This window comes from Taudactylus pleione, unplaced genomic scaffold (assembly GCF_031769625.1).
Source record: "Taudactylus pleione unplaced genomic scaffold, aTauple2 ptg000661l, whole genome shotgun sequence".
Classification (NCBI taxonomy): domain Eukaryota; kingdom Metazoa; phylum Chordata; class Amphibia; order Anura; family Myobatrachidae; genus Taudactylus; species Taudactylus pleione.
The window spans coordinates 792,381-813,024 of NW_028285063.1; the positions used below are offsets into that span (position 1 = coordinate 792,381).

At 38.3% G+C, this 20,644-nt stretch overlaps 1 protein-coding gene across 2 annotated transcripts in view; it reads left to right on the plus strand.

Annotated features, from left to right (window-relative positions):
• Positions 1 to 11,023, plus strand: part of EMILIN1 (elastin microfibril interfacer 1) — a 495,028-nt gene extending 484,005 nt beyond the window's left edge. For both annotated transcript variants that reach the window (XM_088455577.1, XM_088455578.1), the window contains one exon: positions 8,577 to 11,023. In XM_088455577.1, coding sequence (XP_088311703.1) covers positions 8,577 to 8,908 — 332 coding nt within the window. In that variant the 3' untranslated portion in view covers positions 8,909 to 11,023. The remainder of the gene's footprint in view (positions 1 to 8,576) is intronic.
• Positions 11,024 to 20,644: the final 9,621 nt, after the last annotated feature.

The following is a 20,644-nucleotide window of genomic DNA, read 5'->3' on the forward strand; positions in this document are numbered from 1 at the left end:
TACAGTATGACACTATTGAATGACTGATACAGTATGACTAATACAGTATGACACTATTGTATGATGGACACAGTATGACACTATTGAATGACTGATACAGTATGCCACTATTGTATGACTGATACAGTATGCCACTATTGTATGACTGATACAGTATGACACTATTGTATGACTGATACAGTATGACACTAATACATATATGATGGATACAGTATGACACTAATACATATATGATGGATACAGTATGACACTAGTGTATGACTGATACAGTATGACGCTATTGTATGACTAATACAGTATGACACTATTGTATGATGGATACAGTATGACACTATTGTATGATGGATACAGTATGATACTATTGTATGACTGATACATTATGACGCTATTGTATGACTAATACAGTATGACACTATTGTATGATGGATACAGTATGACACTATTGAATGACTGATACAGTATGACGCTATTGTATGACTAATACAGTATGACACTATTGTATGATGGACACAGTATGACAGTATTGTATGACTGATACAGTATGCCACTATTGTATGACTGATACAGTATGACACTAATACATATATGATGGATACAATACGACACTAATACATATATGATGGACACAGTATGACACTATTGTATGACTGATACAGTATGCCACTATTGTATGACTGATACAGTATGACACTATTGTATGACTGATACAGTATGACACTAATACATATATGATGGATACAGTATGACACTAATACATATATGATGGATACAGTATGACACTAGTGTATGACTGATACAGTATGACGTTATTGTATGACTAATACAGTATGACACTATTGTATGACTGATACAGTATGCCACTATTGTATGACTGATACAGTATGACACTATTGTATGACTGATACAGTATGACACTAATACATATATGATGGATACAGTATGACACTAATACATATATGATGGATACAGTATGACACTAGTGTATGACTGATACAGTATGACGCTATTGTATGACTAATACAGTATGACACTATTGTATGATGGATACCATATGACACTATTGTATGATGGATACAGTATGATACTATTGTATGACTGATACATTATGACGCTATTGTATGACTAATACAGTATGACACTATTGTATGATGGATACAGTATGACACTATTGAATGACTGATACAGTATGACGCTATTGTATGACTAATACAGTATGACACTATTGTATGATGGATACAGTATGACACTATTGAATGACTGATACAGTATGACACTATTGTATGATGGATACAGTATGACGCTATTGTATGACTGATACAGTATGACACTATTGTATGATGGATACAGTATGACACTATTGAATGACTGATACAGTATGACACTATTGTATGATGGATACAGTATGACACTATTGTATGACTGATACAGTATGACACTATTGTATGATGGATACAGTATGACACTATTGTATGACTGATACAGTATGACACTATTGTATGATGGATACAGTATGATACTATTGAATGACTGATACAGTATGACACTATTGAATGACTGATACAGTATGACACTATTGTATGATGGATACAGTATGATACTATTGTATGATGGACACAGTATGACACTATTGTATGACTGATACAGTATGCCACTATTGTATGACTGATACAGTATGACACTATTGTATGACTGATACAGTATGACACTAATACATATATGATGGATACAATACGACACTAATACATATATGATGGATACAGTATGACACTAATACATATATGATGGATACAGTATGACACTAGTGTATGACTGATACAGTATGACACTAGTGTATGACTGATACAGTATGACACTATTGAATGACTGATACAGTATGACACTATTGTATGATGGATACAGTATGACACTAATACATATATGATGGATACAATACGACACTAATACATATATGATGGATACAGTATGACACTAATACATATATGATGGATACAGTATGACACTATTGAATGACTGATACAGTATGACACTATTGTATGATGGATACAGTATGACACTATTGAATGACTGATACAGTATGACACTAGTGTATGACTGATACAGTATGACACTATTGAATGACTGATACAGTATGACACTATTGTATGATGGATACAGTATGACACTAATACATATATGATGGATACAATACGACACTAATACATATATGATGGATACAGTATGACACTAGTGTATGATGGATACAGTATGACGCTATTGTATGACTGATACAGTATGACACTATTGTATGACTGATACAGTATGACACTATTGTATGATGGATACAGTATGATACTATTGTATGATGAATACAGTATGACGCTATTGTATGATGGATACAGTATGATACTATTGTATGATGGATACAGTATGACACTATTGTATGATGGATACAGTATGACGCTAATACATATATGATGGATACAATACGACACTAATACATATATGATGGATACAGTATGACACTAGTGTATGATGGATACAGTATGACACTATTGTATGATGGATACAGTATGACGCTAATACATATATGATGGATACAGTATGACACTATTGTATGACTGATACAGTATGACACTATTGTATGACGGATACAGTATGACACTATTGTATGATGGATACAGTATGATACTATTGTATGATGAATACAGTATGACGCTATTGTATGATGGATACAGTTTGATACTATTGTATGATGGATACAGTATGACGCTAATACATATATGATGGATACAATACGACACTAATACATATATGATGGATACAGTATGACACTAGTGTATGATGGATACAGTAAGACACTATTGTATGATGGATACAGTATGACGCTAATACATATATGATGGATACAGTATGACACTATTGTATGACTGATACAGTATGATACTATTATATGACTGATACAGTATGACGCTATTGTATGATGGATACAGTATGACACTATTGTATGATGGATACAGTATGATACTATTGTATGATGGATACAGTATGACACTATTGAATGACTGATACAGTATGACACTATTGTATGATGGATACAGTATGATACTATTGTATGATGGATACAGTATGACACTATTGTATGATGGATACAGTATGACACTATTGTATGATGGATACAGTATGACACTATTGTATGATGGATACAGTATGACACTATTGAATGACTGATACAGTATGACACTAGTGTATGACTGATACAGTATGACACTATTGTATGATGGATACAGTATGACACTAATACATATATGATGGATACAATACGACACTAATACATATATGATGGATACAGTATGACACTAGTGTATGATGGATACAGTATGACGCTATTGTATGACTGATACAGTATGACACTATTGTATGACTGATACAGTATGACACTATTGTATGATGGATACAGTATGATACTATTGTATGATGAATACAGTATGACGCTATTGTATGATGGATACAGTATGATACTATTGTATGATGGATACAGTATGACACTATTGTATGATGGATACAGTATGACGCTAATACATATATGATGGATACAATACGACACTAATACATATATGATGGATACAGTATGACACTAGTGTATGATGGATACAGTATGACACTATTGTATGATGGATACAGTATGACGCTAATACATATATGATGGATACAGTATGACACTATTGTATGACTGATACAGTATGATACTATTGTATGACTGATACAGTATGACACTATTGTATGATGGATACAGTATGACACTATTGTATGATGGATACAGTATGATACTATTGTGTGATGAATACAGTATGACGCTATTGTATGATGGATACAGTATGATACTATTGTATGATGGATACAGTATGACGCTAATACATATATGATGGATACAATATGACACTAATACATATATGATGGATACAGTATGACACTAGTGTATGATGGATACAGTATGACACTATTGTATGATGGATACAGTATGACGCTAATACATATATGATGGATACAGTATGACACTATTGTATGACTGATACAGTATGATACTATTGTATGACTGATACAGTATGACGCTATTGTATGATGGATACAGTATGACACTATTGTATGATGGATACAGTATGATACTATTGTATGATGGATACAGTATGACACTATTGAATGACTGATACAGTATGACACTATTGTATGATGGATACAGTATGATACTATTGTATGATGGATACAGTATGACACTATTGTATGATGGATACAGTATGACACTATTGTATGATGGATACAGTATGATACTATTGTATGATGGATACAGTATGACACTATTGTATGATGGATACAGTATGACACTATTGTATGACTGATACAGTATGCCACTGTTGTATGACTGATACAGTATGACACTATTGTATGATGGATACAGTATGACGCTAATACATATATGATGGATACAGTATGACACTATTGTATGATGGATACAGTATGACACTATTGTATGATGGATACAGTATAACACTATTGAATGACTGATACAGTATGACACTATTGTATGATGGATACAGTATGACACTATTGTATGACTGATACAGTATGCCACTGTTGTATGACTGATACAGTATGACACTATTGTATGATGGATACAGTATGACACTAATACATAAATGATGGATCCAATACGACACTAATACATATATGATGGATACAGTATGACACTAGTGTATGACTGATACAGTATGACACTATTGAATGATGGATACAGTATGATACTATTGAATGACTGATACAGTATGATACTATTGAATGACTGATACAGTATGACACTATTGTATGATGGATACAGTATGACACTAATACATATATGATGGATACAGTATGACACTAGTGTATGATGGATACAGTATGACGCTATTGTATGGCTGATACAGTATGACACTATTGAATGACTGATACAGTATGACACTATTGTATGATGGATACAGTATGATACTATTGTATGATGGATACAGTATGACACTATTGTATGATGGATACAGTATGACACTATTGTATGATGGAAACAGTATGACCCTATTGTATGACTGATACAGTATGATACTATTGAATGACTGATACAGTATGACGCTATTGTATGACTGATACAGTATGACACTATTGTATGATGGATACAGTATGACACTATTGAATGACTGATACATTATGACACTATTGTATGATGGATACAGTATGATACTATTGTATGATGGATACAGTATGACACTATTGTATGATGGATACAGTATGACGCTAATACATATATGATGGATACAGTATGACACTATTGTATGACTGATACAGTATGACACTATTGTATGACTGATACAGTATGACACTATTGTATGATGGATACAGTATGACACTATTGAATGACTGATACAGTATGACACTATTGTATGATGGATACAGTATGATACTATTGTATGATGGATACAGTATGACACTATTGTATGACTGATACAGTATGATACTATTGTATGACTGATACAGTATGACACTATTGTATGATGGATACAGTATGACGCTAATACATATATGATGGACACAGTATGACACTATTGTATGACTGATACAGTATGATACTATTGTATGATGGATACAGTATGACACTATTGTATGATGGATACAGTATGACGCTATTGTATGACTGATACAGTATGACACTATTGTATGACTGATACAGTATGATACTATTGAATGACTGATACAGTATGATACTATTGTATGATGGATACAGTATGACGCTAATACATATATGATGGATACAGTATGACACTATTGTATGATGGATACAGTATGACACTATTGTATGATGGATACAGTATGACACTATTGTATGATGGATACAGTATAACACTATTGAATGACTGATACAGTATGACACTATTGTATGATGGATACAGTATGACACTATTGTATGACTGATACAGTATGCCACTGTTGTATGACTGATACAGTATGACACTATTGTATGATGGATACAGTATGACACTAATACATATATGATGGATACAGTATGATACTATTGAATGACTGATACAGTATGATACTATTGAATGACTGATACAGTATGACACTATTGTATGATGGATACAGTATGACACTAATACATATATGATGGATACAGTATGACACTAGTGTATGATGGATACAGTATGACGCTATTGTATGGCTGATACAGTATGACACTATTGAATGACTGATACAGTATGATACTATTGTATGATGGATACAGTATGACACTATTGTATGATGGATACAGTATGATACTATTGTATGATGGATACAGTATGACACTATTGTATGATGGATACAGTATGATACTATTGTATGATGGATACAGTATGACACTATTGTATGATGGATACAGTATGACACTATTGTATGATGGATACAGTATGACCCTATTGTATGACTGATACAGTATGATACTATTGAATGACTGATACAGTATGACGCTATTGTATGACTGATACAGTATGACACTATTGTATGATGGATACAGTATGACACTATTGAATGACTGATACATTATGACACTATTGTATGATGGATACAGTATGATACTATTGTATGATGGATACAGTATGATACTATTGTATGATGGATACAGTATGACACTATTGTATGACTGATACAGTATGATACTATTGTATGACTGATACAGTATGACACTATTGTATGATGGATACAGTATGACGCTAATACATATATGATGGACACAGTATGACACTATTGTATGACTGATACAGTATGATACTATTGTATGATGGATACAGTATGACACTATTATATGATGGATACAGTATGACACTATTGTATGATGGATACAGTATGACGCTATTGTATGACTGATACAGTATGACACTATTGTATGACTGATACAGTATGATACTATTGAATGTGATACAGTATGATACTATTGTATGATGGATACAGTATGACGCTAATACATATATGATGGATACAGTATGACACTATTGTATGATGGATACAGTATGACGCTAATACATATATGATGGACACAGTATGACTCTATTGTATGACTGATACAGTATGATACTATTGTATGATGGATACAGTATGACACTATTGTATGATGGATACAGTATGACACTAATGTATGATGGATACAGTATGACGCTATTGTATGACTGATACAGTATGACACTATTGTATGACTGATACAGTATGACACTATTGTATGATGGATACAGTATGACACTATTGAATTACTGATACAGTATGATACTATTGTATGATGGATACAGTATGACGCTATTGTATGACTGATACAGTATGACGCTATTGTATGACTGATACAGTATGACACTATTGTATGACGGATACAGTATGACACTATTGTATGACTGATACAGTATGACACTATTGAATGACTGATACAGTATGACACTATTGTATGACTGATACAGTATGACACTATTGTATGACTGATACAGTATGATGCTATTGTATGATGGATACAGTATGACACTATTGTATGACTGATACAGTATGACACTATTGAATGACTGATACAGTATGATACTATTGTATGATGGATACAGTATGACACTATTGTATGATGGATACAGTATGATACTATTGTATGATGGATACAGTATGACACTATTGTATGATGGATACAGTATGATACTATTGTATGATGGATACAGTATGACACTATTGTATGATGGATACAGTATGACACTATTGTATGATGGATACAGTATGACCCTATTGTATGACTGATACAGTATGATACTATTGAATGACTGATACAGTATGACGCTATTGTATGACTGATACAGTATGACACTATTGTATGATGGATACAGTATGACACTATTGAATGACTGATACATTATGACACTATTGTATGATGGATACAGTATGATACTATTGTATGATGGATACAGTATGATACTATTGTATGATGGATACAGTATGACACTATTGTATGACTGATACAGTATGATACTATTGTATGACTGATACAGTATGACACTATTGTATGATGGATACAGTATGACGCTAATACATATATGATGGACACAGTATGACACTATTGTATGACTGATACAGTATGATACTATTGTATGATGGATACAGTATGACACTATTATATGATGGATACAGTATGACACTATTGTATGATGGATACAGTATGACGCTATTGTATGACTGATACAGTATGACACTATTGTATGACTGATACAGTATGATACTATTGAATGACTGATACAGTATGACACTATTGAATGACTGATACAGTATGACACTAATGTATGATGGATATTTAACATTGTTGGACCCCTGGGCCCTGAAGTTGCTTCATCTACTGCACCAACCTATGCAGCATCCTCAGAAGACTATAGATCAACACAGTAGACCGAAGAGATTTCCAGAAACATTGAGATAGTTTCTTATTGCTGAGGCCCCACTACAGCATGATAATACCTAATACCCAGATACAGTTCTGATAAATCTCTGGGAGTTTCCATTGGTAACCAGAAAATACACTTTCTCCCCAGGTATCTTCACGGCCCCACTCGATGGACGATATTTCTTTAGCGTTATCTTAACTGGCCACAAAGATGAAAAACTGGAAGCAGTTCTTTCCAAATCCAACATTGGCATCGCTCGTGTGGATTCAGCCGGCTACCAACCCGAGGGTCTTGAGAAGAAGCCTCTGGTAGAAAATAAGACCAGCACTGGCTCACTTGGGGTCTTCAATATTATTCTGCAGCTTGTTGCGGGGGACACGGTCTGCATTGACCTGGTGACGGGGCAACTGGCATATTCAGATGAGCCTCTGACAATTTTCAGTGGGATCTTCCTTTACGAGGGGCAAATGTACAACTAGTAGACCACATGCGTTAAGACATTTTACAACAATTTTCTATATGAGCAAAACAGGAAACCAAAGGAGTTTCTGGGATCAGTTTCATAAACTCTTCAGTTGTGATATCGCCCAGGAGAATAATTCCGGCCCACAGGCCTGATGGGAGTGTGCAGACGCCACGCCAAGTCCGGCAGTGCTGGAATATATGGATGTACCTCACAAATTCAGTTACCCCCATAATAAAACCACTTAGCTTATCTCAACACCAAGGTTCAGCATTTCTGTATCTGAGAACCTGCAGTGACGATGGGTCTGGACAGAAGTACAAATGTGTGACATCCCTTTCATGTTCATTATATGGGGTCAGAGTAGCCTGTTGTCATGAGGACTCTAAGCATGAAGTGATGTCTTTCCCATAGTACAGTACATATTATAATGTATAGGACAGTGGGTGATATGATTGTGACCAGATAAGTCAGGTCTAGCTATTTAAGGGTAAGCAGCGGCTGACTGTGTCCATGGCAGATGGCGGTCTTCTTCTACCTTGTGCTTACCTGGGGCCACATACACAGTGATCAATGCGGGGATCCCTGCCACGTCAGCATGGAACAATACATACACAGCGATCACTATGAGGATCCCTACCACGTCAGCTTAGAACATTACATACACAGCGATCAATGCGGGGATCCCTGCCACATCAGCATGGAACAATACATACACAGCGATCACTGTGGGAATCCCTGCCACGTCAGCTTAGAACAATACATACACAGCGATCACTTGGGGGATCCATGCCACGTCAGCTTAGAACAATACATACACAGCGATCACTGTGGGGATCCCTGCCACGTCAGCTTAGAACAATACATACACAGCGATCACTTGGGGGATCCCTGCCACGTCAGCTTAGAACAATACATACACAGCGATCACTGTGGGGATCCCTGCCACGTCAGCTTAGAACAATACATACACAGCGATCACTTGGGGGATCCATGCCACGTCAGCTTAGAACAATACATACACAGCGATCACTGTGGGGATCCCTGCCACGTCAGCTTAGAACAATACATACACAGCGATCACTTGGGGGATCCCTGCCACGTCAGCTTAGAATAATACATACACAGCGATCACTTGGGGGATCCCTGCCACGTCAGCTTAGAACAATACATACACAGCGATCACTTGGGGGATCGATGCCACATCAGCTTAGAACAATACATACACAGCGATCACTTGGGGGATCCTTGCCACGTCAGCTTAGAACAACACATACACAGCGATCACTTGGGGGTTCCTGCCACGTCAGCTTAGAATAATACATACACAGCGATCACTTGGGGGATCCCTGCCACGTCAGCTTAGAACAACACATACACAGCGATCACTTGGGGGATCCCTGCCACGTCAGCTTAGAACAACACATACACAGCGATCACTTGGGGGTTCCTGCCACGTCAGCTTAGAACAATACATACACATTAGCCTACATGACACCATAGAGAATCTCTTCCCTCCTTACATGCAGCGTCCCCACTGCTGGGGGATTATTTGGGCAGGTCGGTCAGTCTGGGACACACTGCATGATACATAAATGAGAAATGAAAACTTGTACTATGAATAATGGAATTATTTAGTGTTATATAAGCTATGGATTTGATAGATGTGGTCCCAAAGATGTATGAGATGATTTGGCAGCAATGAATGTGATAAATACAGAGAGAAGATATTGGGGTAAATTTACTAACGGTCGATTTGGCATTTTGAGTGATTTGTGGTGCGATTTTCATTCAATTTGGCTTCGATTTTGCTTTTGGGTAGAATCACATGTAAATCGGACTTCAAATCGAATTTGGACTCAATTCCCCCTCAAATCGACCATCGGAAAAGCATTGGTACTTTTTACATAGCCCAACACACAAAACCCTTATTTACTATCATTCGATTTGAAATCAACTTCAAATCGGACTTCAAATCCCCAATACAATAGACCAGCTTCATGCTTTCGATTTGAGCATGAGCAGGTCGGATTGACACAGATACATACAGACATCAGTGAGATTCCTGCATGTATCTGGCTGTAAAAAGCAAAGAAAGTGTTAAAATTAGAAAAAAATTGGTGTGAGGTCACCCCCTAAATCCAAACCAGCCCCGGACTACTGAAACAAAGTTCTGGTTGACTAAGTACAGGGAAAAAATTACATGGGGTCTCCCTATACTCAGTACAACCAGCACTGGGCTATAGGAAGTAGAGCTGGTCCTGGTTTTACAGGGAAAAAATTGCGTAGGGTTCCCCTGTAAGATCCAGAACCAGCCCTGGACCCTTTCTAATGGGGGACTGATACCACAGCCAGGGGAACCCGATCACCGGGCCCCCCAGCCACAGCATCAGCACTGACCGCTAGTCAGCCCAGACCAGGGATCCCTGGGGAGTTGGAGACCCCTTCAAAAAAAGGGGTCTCCCTCTCCAGGGCACCCCTAGCCTGGGCTGATAGCCCAGGGCTATCCCCGCCACCCCTGGGTGGTGGGTGGTGGGCTGATTGTGTAGGTAAAAATAAACATTGTCTTTCCAGTAGAACTGCAGGTCCCAGCAAGCCTCCCCCGCATGCTGGTACTTATAGAACTACAAGTACCAGCATGCGGGGCATTAAGGGCCCACTGGGACTTGTAGTTCACCTGTAAAGAAATGTTGCAAGAAACACACACACCTTACACAGTATAACTTTAATACATACATATATACACACTCACACATACTCACCTATATTACCTCCAGTGGTCCCCTTCTCCAGTAGGCATCCATGGGTTAAAATAATAAAACGAAAACCCGACCATCGCACTAAGCAATAATCATTCTAACCAGAATGATTATTCCTTCCCGAATGAAGCGCACAGATGCGGCTTCATCCTTTGAAAATCCGTGTCTGTGCGTTCATTGGCTGAGAGAGGTCAGGCTCCGCCTCTCAGCCAATGAACAGCTCCCACCATTGACGTCAATGGTGGGAGCCGCAGGATAAACTTTAGTAACCCTGCGGCTCCCACCATTGAGTACGCAATTTGTTCCCTGTAAATCCAAGACCAGCCCTGCTTCCCATAGCCCAGTGCTGGTTGTACTAAGTACAGGGAGACCCTACGTCATTTTTTTCCCTGTACTTAGTCAACCAGAACTGGGTTTCAGTAGTCTGGGGCTGGTTTGGATTTAGGGGGTGACCTCATGTTTTTTTTTTTTTTATTTAACTCTTTACACACTTTTTCCAGGCAGATACATGCAGGGATCTCATTGATGTCTGCATGTATCTGTGTGATATGAACTGCTCATGCTGAAAGTGAAAGTATGAAGCAGTACGTGTGTCGGGGATTTGCAGTCCGTGTGTCAGAGATTTGCAGTCCGTGTGTCGGGGATTTGCAGTCCGTGTGTCAGGGATTTGCAGTTCGTGTGTCGGGGATTTGCAGTTCATTTTGAAGGGTGATTTGCCATTTGATTTGGACATGAAAATGTCAAATCGAACTGCAAATCACTCTTCAAAACTGACTCAAATTGAATTTTTTGCCAAATCGACCTTCAAATCGAATATTAGTAAATTTGGCAAAATCACTGGTTTTTAAAAATTCGATTTGAGTCGATTTGAGAGTATATTAACTAAATCACTCCTCATATTGACCTGCAAATCGACCTTTAGTAAATTTACCCCATTGTGTACTGTATGTGGGCCTTGCATATCTGTGACATATCTGTGACTTATCTGTGACATGTGACTTATCTGTGACATGTGACTTATGTGTGACTTATGTGACTTATCTGTGACATGTGACATATCTGTGACATGTGACTTATCTGTGACATGTGACTTATCTGTGACATGTGACATATGTGTGACATGTGACATATGTGTGACTTATGTGACATGTCTGTCACATTCCTTCCATTACTAAAGTCACTGATTTGGTTTGTAGAAATAAAGGTTTTCTGACAGTAGCAATGTTACAGGATTCCTGTGTATAACTGAGCTTTTCCATTATCAATAAATCCACATTATTCTGAGATGTCCCTACACAGCCGCTATTTATCCCTAACAGAAGCAGCCGCTGGGGTTATTCATCACTACGGCAGTGACTTGTGGATGGATCTCGTGGATATCTGCATGCGGAACATTTGTGGTGCCATATAAATAAATAATAATAATATAACGCATGCGCATTACAATAAATCGCCATCTGCGTCGTACAAGGCGCGTGCACATGGACAGTGATTGGAAGTATTGATCGTCCATCCATGGAGCACTCTTCCCATGAAAAGTGAGTATCTGGGCAGCGGCCATGTGGGCACACTTACCTGTTCCATCTTGTGGGGGTGTTGTGGGCATGCACGATGGCAGCACGCGGACAGAGATGGGATGTCTGATTCAGCGCAGCGTGGCTGCAGATCCAGAAAGTGCGGTCAGTTTGCAGGATAGGGTTCTGTTAGCTGGATGTTACAGGAAGGAATGCATCTCATTAGGAAACTTGTCTCTTGGTCTAAACAGTCCTAGTTATAATATACGCAATGCTAAATAAATTCACACAGAAAAACCTAATACAAGTACATAAACCAAAGATCAGTGTATATATATATAAGCCTCAGGGACTTTATCATCTATATAGATACTGAATACCTAGTACTGTATATGCAGAAACCGGATCCAGCTTTATCTATAAACTAGAAACATTGGGAACCTCTGTAATAGGGTGAGAGTTTATTTAAAAAGTGTCAGCGTTAGTCCGAGAACATTACACACAAAAATAAGAGCGTCCGTTCAGAAAATGTCATATACCTAAGTTATTACTTTCTGTATATGAGGAATGCTGGAATGGATATGAGGAATGCTGGAATGGATATGAGGAATTCTGCAATGGATATGAGGTATGCTGGATAAGAGGTATGCTGGAATGGATATGAGGAATGCTGTAATGGATATGAGGTATGCTGGATATGACACATTTTGGAATGGATATGAGGAATACTGGAATATATATGAGAAATGGAATGGATATGATGTATGCTGGAATGGATATGAGGAATGGAATGGATATGAGGAATGCTGGAATGGATATGAGGAATGCTAGAATGGATATGAGGAATGCTGGAATGGATATGAGGAATAGAATGGATATGAGGTATCCTGGAATGGAAATGAGGTATGCTGGATATGAGGTATGCTAGAATGGATATGAGGAATGCTGAATGGATATGAGGAATGGAACAGATATGAGGAATTAAATGGATATGAAGTATGCTGGAATGGATATGAGGAATGCTGGAATGGATATGAGGAATGCTGGAATGGATATGAGGTATGCTGGAATGGATATGAGGTATGCTGGAATGGATATGAGGTATGCTAGATATGAGGAATGCTGGAATGGATATGAGGAATGGATATGAGGTATGCTGGATATGAGGAATGCTGGAATGAATATGAGGAATGAAATGGATATGAGGTATGCTGGAATGAATATGAGGTATGCTGGAATGGATATGAGGTATGCTGAAATGGATATGAGGTATGCTGGAATGGATATGAGGTATGCTGGAATGGATATGAGGTATGCTGAAATGGATATGAGGTATGCTGGAATGGATATGAGGTATGCTGGAATGGAAATGACGTATGCTGGATATGACTCATTTTGGAATGGATATGAGGAATGCTGGAATGTGTATGAGGAATGGAATGGATATGATGTATGCTGGAATGAATATGAGGTATGCTGGAATGGATATGAGGAATGCTAGAATGGATATGAGGAATGCTGGAATGGATATGAGGAATAGAATGGATATGAGGAATAGAATGGATATGAGGTATCCTGGAATGGAAATGAGGTATGCTGGATATGAGGTATGCTAGAATGGATATGAGGAATGGAATGGATATGAGGAATGCTGGAATGGATATGAGGTATGCTGGAATGGATATGAGGTATGCTGGAATGGATATGAGGTATGCTGGAATGGATATGAGGTATGCTAGATATGAGGAATGCTGGAATGGATATGAGGAATGGATATGAGGTATGCTGGATATGAGGAATGCTGGAATGAATATGAGGAATGAAATGGATATGAGGTATGCTGGAATGGATATGAGGTATGCTGAAATGGATATGAGGTATGCTGGAATGGATATGAGGTATGCTGGAATGGAAATGACGTATGCTGGATATGACTCATTTTGGAATGGATATGAGGAATGCTGGAATGTGTATGAGGAATGGAATGGATATGATGTATGCTGGAATGAATATGAGGTATGCTGGAATGGATATGAGGAATGCTAGAATGGATATGAGGAATGCTAGAATGGATATGAGGAATAGAATGGATATGAGGAATAGAATGGATATGAGGTATCCTGGAATGGAAATGAGGTATGCTGGATATGAGGTATGCTAGAATGGATATGAGGTATGCTGGAATGGATATGAGGTATGCTAGATATGAGGAATGCTGGAATGGATATGAGGAATAGAATGGATATGAGGAATAGAATGGATATGAGGTATCCTGGAATGGAAATGAGGTATGCTGGATATGAGGTATGCTAGAATGGATATGAGGAATGGAATGGATATGAGGAATGCTGGAATGGATATGAGGAATGCTGGAATGGATATGAGGTATGCTGGAATGGATATGAGGTATGCTGGAATGGATATGAGGTATGCTGGAATGGATATGAGGTATGCTGGATATGAGGAATGCTGGATTGAATATGAGGAATGAAATGGATATGAGGTATGCTGGAATGAATATGAGGTATGCTGGAATGGATATGAGGTATGCTGAAATGGATATGAGGTATGCTGGAATGGATATGAGGTATGTTGGAATGGAAATGACGTATGCTGGATATGACTCATTTTGGAATGTATATGAGGAATGCTGGAAAGGATATGAGGAATAGAATGGATATGAGGAATAGAGTGGATATGAGGTATCCTGGAATGGATATGAGGTATGCTGGATATGAGGAATGCTGGAAAGGATATGAGGAATGGAATGGATATGAAGTATGCTGGAATGGATATGAGGAACGCTGGAATGGATATGAGGAATTCTGGAATGGATATGAGGAATGCTGGAATGGATATGAAGTATGCTGGAATGGATATGTGGAATGGAACAGATATGAGTAATGAAATGGATATGAGGTATGCTGGAATTCGATATGAGGTAAGCTGGATAAGAGGTATGCTGGAATGGATATGAGGAATGCTGGAATGGATTTGAGGAATGCTGGAATGGATTTGAGGAATGCTGGAATGGATATGAGGAATGCTGGAATGGATATGAGGTATGCTGGAATGGATGAGGTATGCTATATATGAGGAATGCTGGAATGGATATGAGGTATGCTGGATATGAGGAATGCTGGAATGAATATGAGGAATGAAATGGATATGAGGTATGCTGAAATGGATATGAGGTATGCTGGAATGGATATGATGTATGCTGGAATGGAAATGACGCATGCTGGATATGACTCATTTTGGAATGGATATGAGGAATGCTGGAATGTGTATGAGGAATGGAATGGATATGATGTATGCTGGAATGAATATGAGGTATGCTGGAATAGATATGATGTATGCTGGAATGGATATGTGGTACGCTGGAATGGATATGGGGGTATGCTGGATATGAGGAATGCTGGAATGGATAAGAGGTAAGCTGGATGTGAGGAATGCTGGAATGGATATGAGGAATGGAATGGATATGAGGTATGCTAGAATGGATATTAGGTATGCTGGATATGAGGAATGCTGGAATGATATGAGGAATGTAATGGATATGAGGTATGCTGGAATGGATATGAGGTATGCTGGAATGGATATGAGGTATGCTGGAATGGATATGAGGTATGCTGGATTGGATATGACATGCTGGAATGGATATGAGGTATGCTGGAATAGATATGACGTATGCTGGAATGGATATGACGTATGCTGGAATGAATATGAGGAATGCTGGAATGGATATGAGGTATGCTGGAATGGATATGAGGTATGCTGGATATGAAGAGCGCTGGAAGGGATATGAGTTATGCTGGAATGGATATGAGGAATGCTGGAATATATATGAGAAATGGAATGGATATGATGTATGCTGGAATGGATATGAGGAATGGAATGGATATGAGGAATGCTGGAATGGATATGAGGAATGCTAGAATGGATATGAGGAATGCTGGAATGGATATGAGGAATAGAATGGATATGAGGAATAGAATGGATATGAGGTATCCTGGAATGGAAATGAGGTATGCTGGATATGAGGTATGCTAGAATGGATAGGAGGAATGCAGAATGGATATGAGGAATGGAACAGATATGAGGAATGAAATGGATATGAAGTATGCTGGAATGAATATGAGGTATGCTGGAATGGATATGAGGAATGCTGGAATGGATATGAGGAATGCTGGAATGGATATGAGGTATGCTGGAATGGATATGAGGTATGCTGGAATTGATATGAGGTATGCTGGAATGGATATGAGGAATGCTGTAATGGATATGAGGTATGCTGGATATGAGGAATACTGGAATATATATGAGAAATGGAATGGATATGATGTATGCTGGAATGGATATGAGGAATGGAATGGATATGAGGAATGCTGGAATGGATATGAGGAATGCTAGAATGGATATGAGGAATGCTGGAATGGATATGAGGAATAGAATGGATATGAGGAATAGAATGGATATGAGGTATCCTGGAATGGAAATGAGGTATGCTGGATATGAGGTATGCTAGATTGGATATGAGGAATGCTGAATGGATATGAGGAATGGAACAGATATGAGGAATGAAATGGATATGAAGTATGCTGGAATGGATATGAGGAATGCTGGAATGGATATGAGGAATGCTGGAATGGATATGAGGTATGCTGGAATGGATATGAGGTATGCTGGAATGGATATGAGGTATGCTGGAATGGATATGAGGTATGCTAGATATGAGGAATGCTGGAATGGATATGAGGAATGGATATGAGGTATGCTGGATATGAGGAATGCTGGAATGAATATGAGGAATGAAATGGATATGAGGTATGCTGGAATGAATATGAGGTATGCTGGAATGGAAATGAGGTATGCTGAAATGGATATGAGGTATGCTGGAATGGATATGAGGTATGCTGAAATGGATATGAGGTATGCTGGAATGGATATGAGGTATGCTGAAATGGATATGAGGTATGCTGGAATGGATATGAGGTATGCTGGAATGGAAATGACGTATGCTGGATATGACTCATTTTGGAATGGATATGAGGAATGCTGGAATGTGTATGAGGAATGGAATGGATATGATGTATGCTGGAATGAATATGAGGTATGCTGGAATGGATATGAGGAATGCTAGAATGGATATGAGGAATGCTGGAATGGATATGAGGAATAGAATGGATATGAGGAATAGAATGGATATGAGGTATCCTGGAATGGAAATGAGGTATGCTGGATATGAGGTATGCTAGAATGGATATGAGGAATGGAATGGATATGAGGAATGCTGGAATGGATATGAGGAATGCTGGAATGGATATGAGGTATGCTGGAATGGATATGAGGTATGCTGGAATGGATATGAGGTATGCTGGAATGGATATGAGGTATGCTAGATATGAGGAATGCTGGAATGGATATGAGGAATGGATATGAGGTATGCTGGATATGAGGAATGCTGGAATGAATATGAGGAATTAAATGGATATGAGGTATGCTGGAATGGATATGAGGTATGCTGAAATGGATATGAGGTATGCTGGAATGGATATGAGGTATGCTGGAATGGAAATGACGTATGCTGGATATGACTCATTTTGGAATGGATATGAGGAATGCTGGAATGTGTATGAGGAATGGAATGGATATGATGTATGCTGGAATGAATATGAGGTATGCTGGAATGGATATGAGGAATGCTAGAATGGATATGAGGAATGCTGGAATGGATATGAGGAATAGAATGGATATGAGGTATCCTGGAATGGAAATGAGGTATGCTGGATATGAGGTATGCTAGAATGGATATGAGGTATGCTAGATATGAGGAATGCTGGAATGGATATGAGGAATGGATATGAGGTATGCTGGATATGAGGAATGCTGGATTGAATATGAGGAATGAAATGGATATGAGGTATGCTGGAATGAATATGAGGTATGCTGGAATGGATATAAGGTATGCTGAAATGGATATGAGGTATGCTGGAATGGATATGAGGTATGTTGGAATGGAAATGACGTATGCTGGATATGACTCATTTTGGAATGTATATGAGGAATGCTGGAAAGGATATGAGGAATAGAATGGATATGAGGAATAGAGTGGATATGAGGTATCCTGGAATGGATATGAGGTATGCTGGATATGAGGAATGCTGGAAAGGATATGAGGAATGGAATGGATATGAAGTATACTGGAATGGATATGAGGAACGCTGGAATGGATATGAGGAATTCTGGAATGGATATGAGGAATGCTGGAATGGATATGAAGTATGCTGGAATGGATATGTGGAATGGAACAGATATGAGTAATGAAATGGATATGAGGTATGCTGGAATTCAATATGAGGTAAGCTGGATAAGAGGTATGCTGGAATGGATATGAGGAATGCTGGAATGGATTTGAGGAATGCTGGAATGGATATGAGGAATGCTGGAATGGATATGAGGTATGCTGGAATAGATGAGGTATGCTATATATGAGGAATGCTGGAATGGATATGAGGTATGCTGGATATGAGGAATGCTGGAATGAATATGGGGAATGAAATGGATATGAGGTATGCTGAAATGGATATGAGGTATGCTGGAATGGATATGATGTATGCTGGAATGGAAATGACGCATGCTGGATATGACTCATTTTGGAATGGATATGAGGAATGCTGGAATGTGTATGAGGAATGGAATGGATATGATGTATGCTGGAATGAATATGAGGTATGCTGGAATGGATATGATGTATGCTGGAATGGATATGTGGTAGGCTGGAATGGATATGGGGGTATGCTGGATATGAGGAATGCTGGAATGGATAAGAGGTAAGCTGGATGTGAGGAATGCTGGAATGGATATGAGGAATGGAATGGATATGAGGTATGCTAGAATGGATATTAGGTATGCTGGATATGAGGAATGCTGGAATGATATGAGGAATGTAATGGATATGAGGTATGCTGGAATGGATATGAGGTATTCTGGAATGGATATGAGGTATGCTGGATTGGATTTGACATGCTGGAATGGATATGAGGTATGCTGGAATAGATATGATGTATGCAGGAATGGATATGATGTATGCTGGAATAGATATGACGTATGCTGGAATGAATATGAGGAATGCTGGAATGGATATGAGGTATGCTGGAATGGATATGAGGTACGCTGGAATGGATATGAGGTATGCTGGATATGAAGAGCGCTGGAAGGGATATGAGTTATGCTGGAATGGATATGAGGAATGCTGGAATATATATGAGAAATGGAATGGATATGATGTATGCTGGAATGGATATGAGGAATGGAATGGATATGAGGAATGCTGGAATGGATATGAGGAATGCTAGAATGGATATGAGGAATGCTGGAATGGATATGAGGAATAGAATGGATATGAGGAATAGAATGGATATGAGGTATCCTGGAATGGAAATGAGGTATGCTGGATATGAGGTATGCTAGAATGGA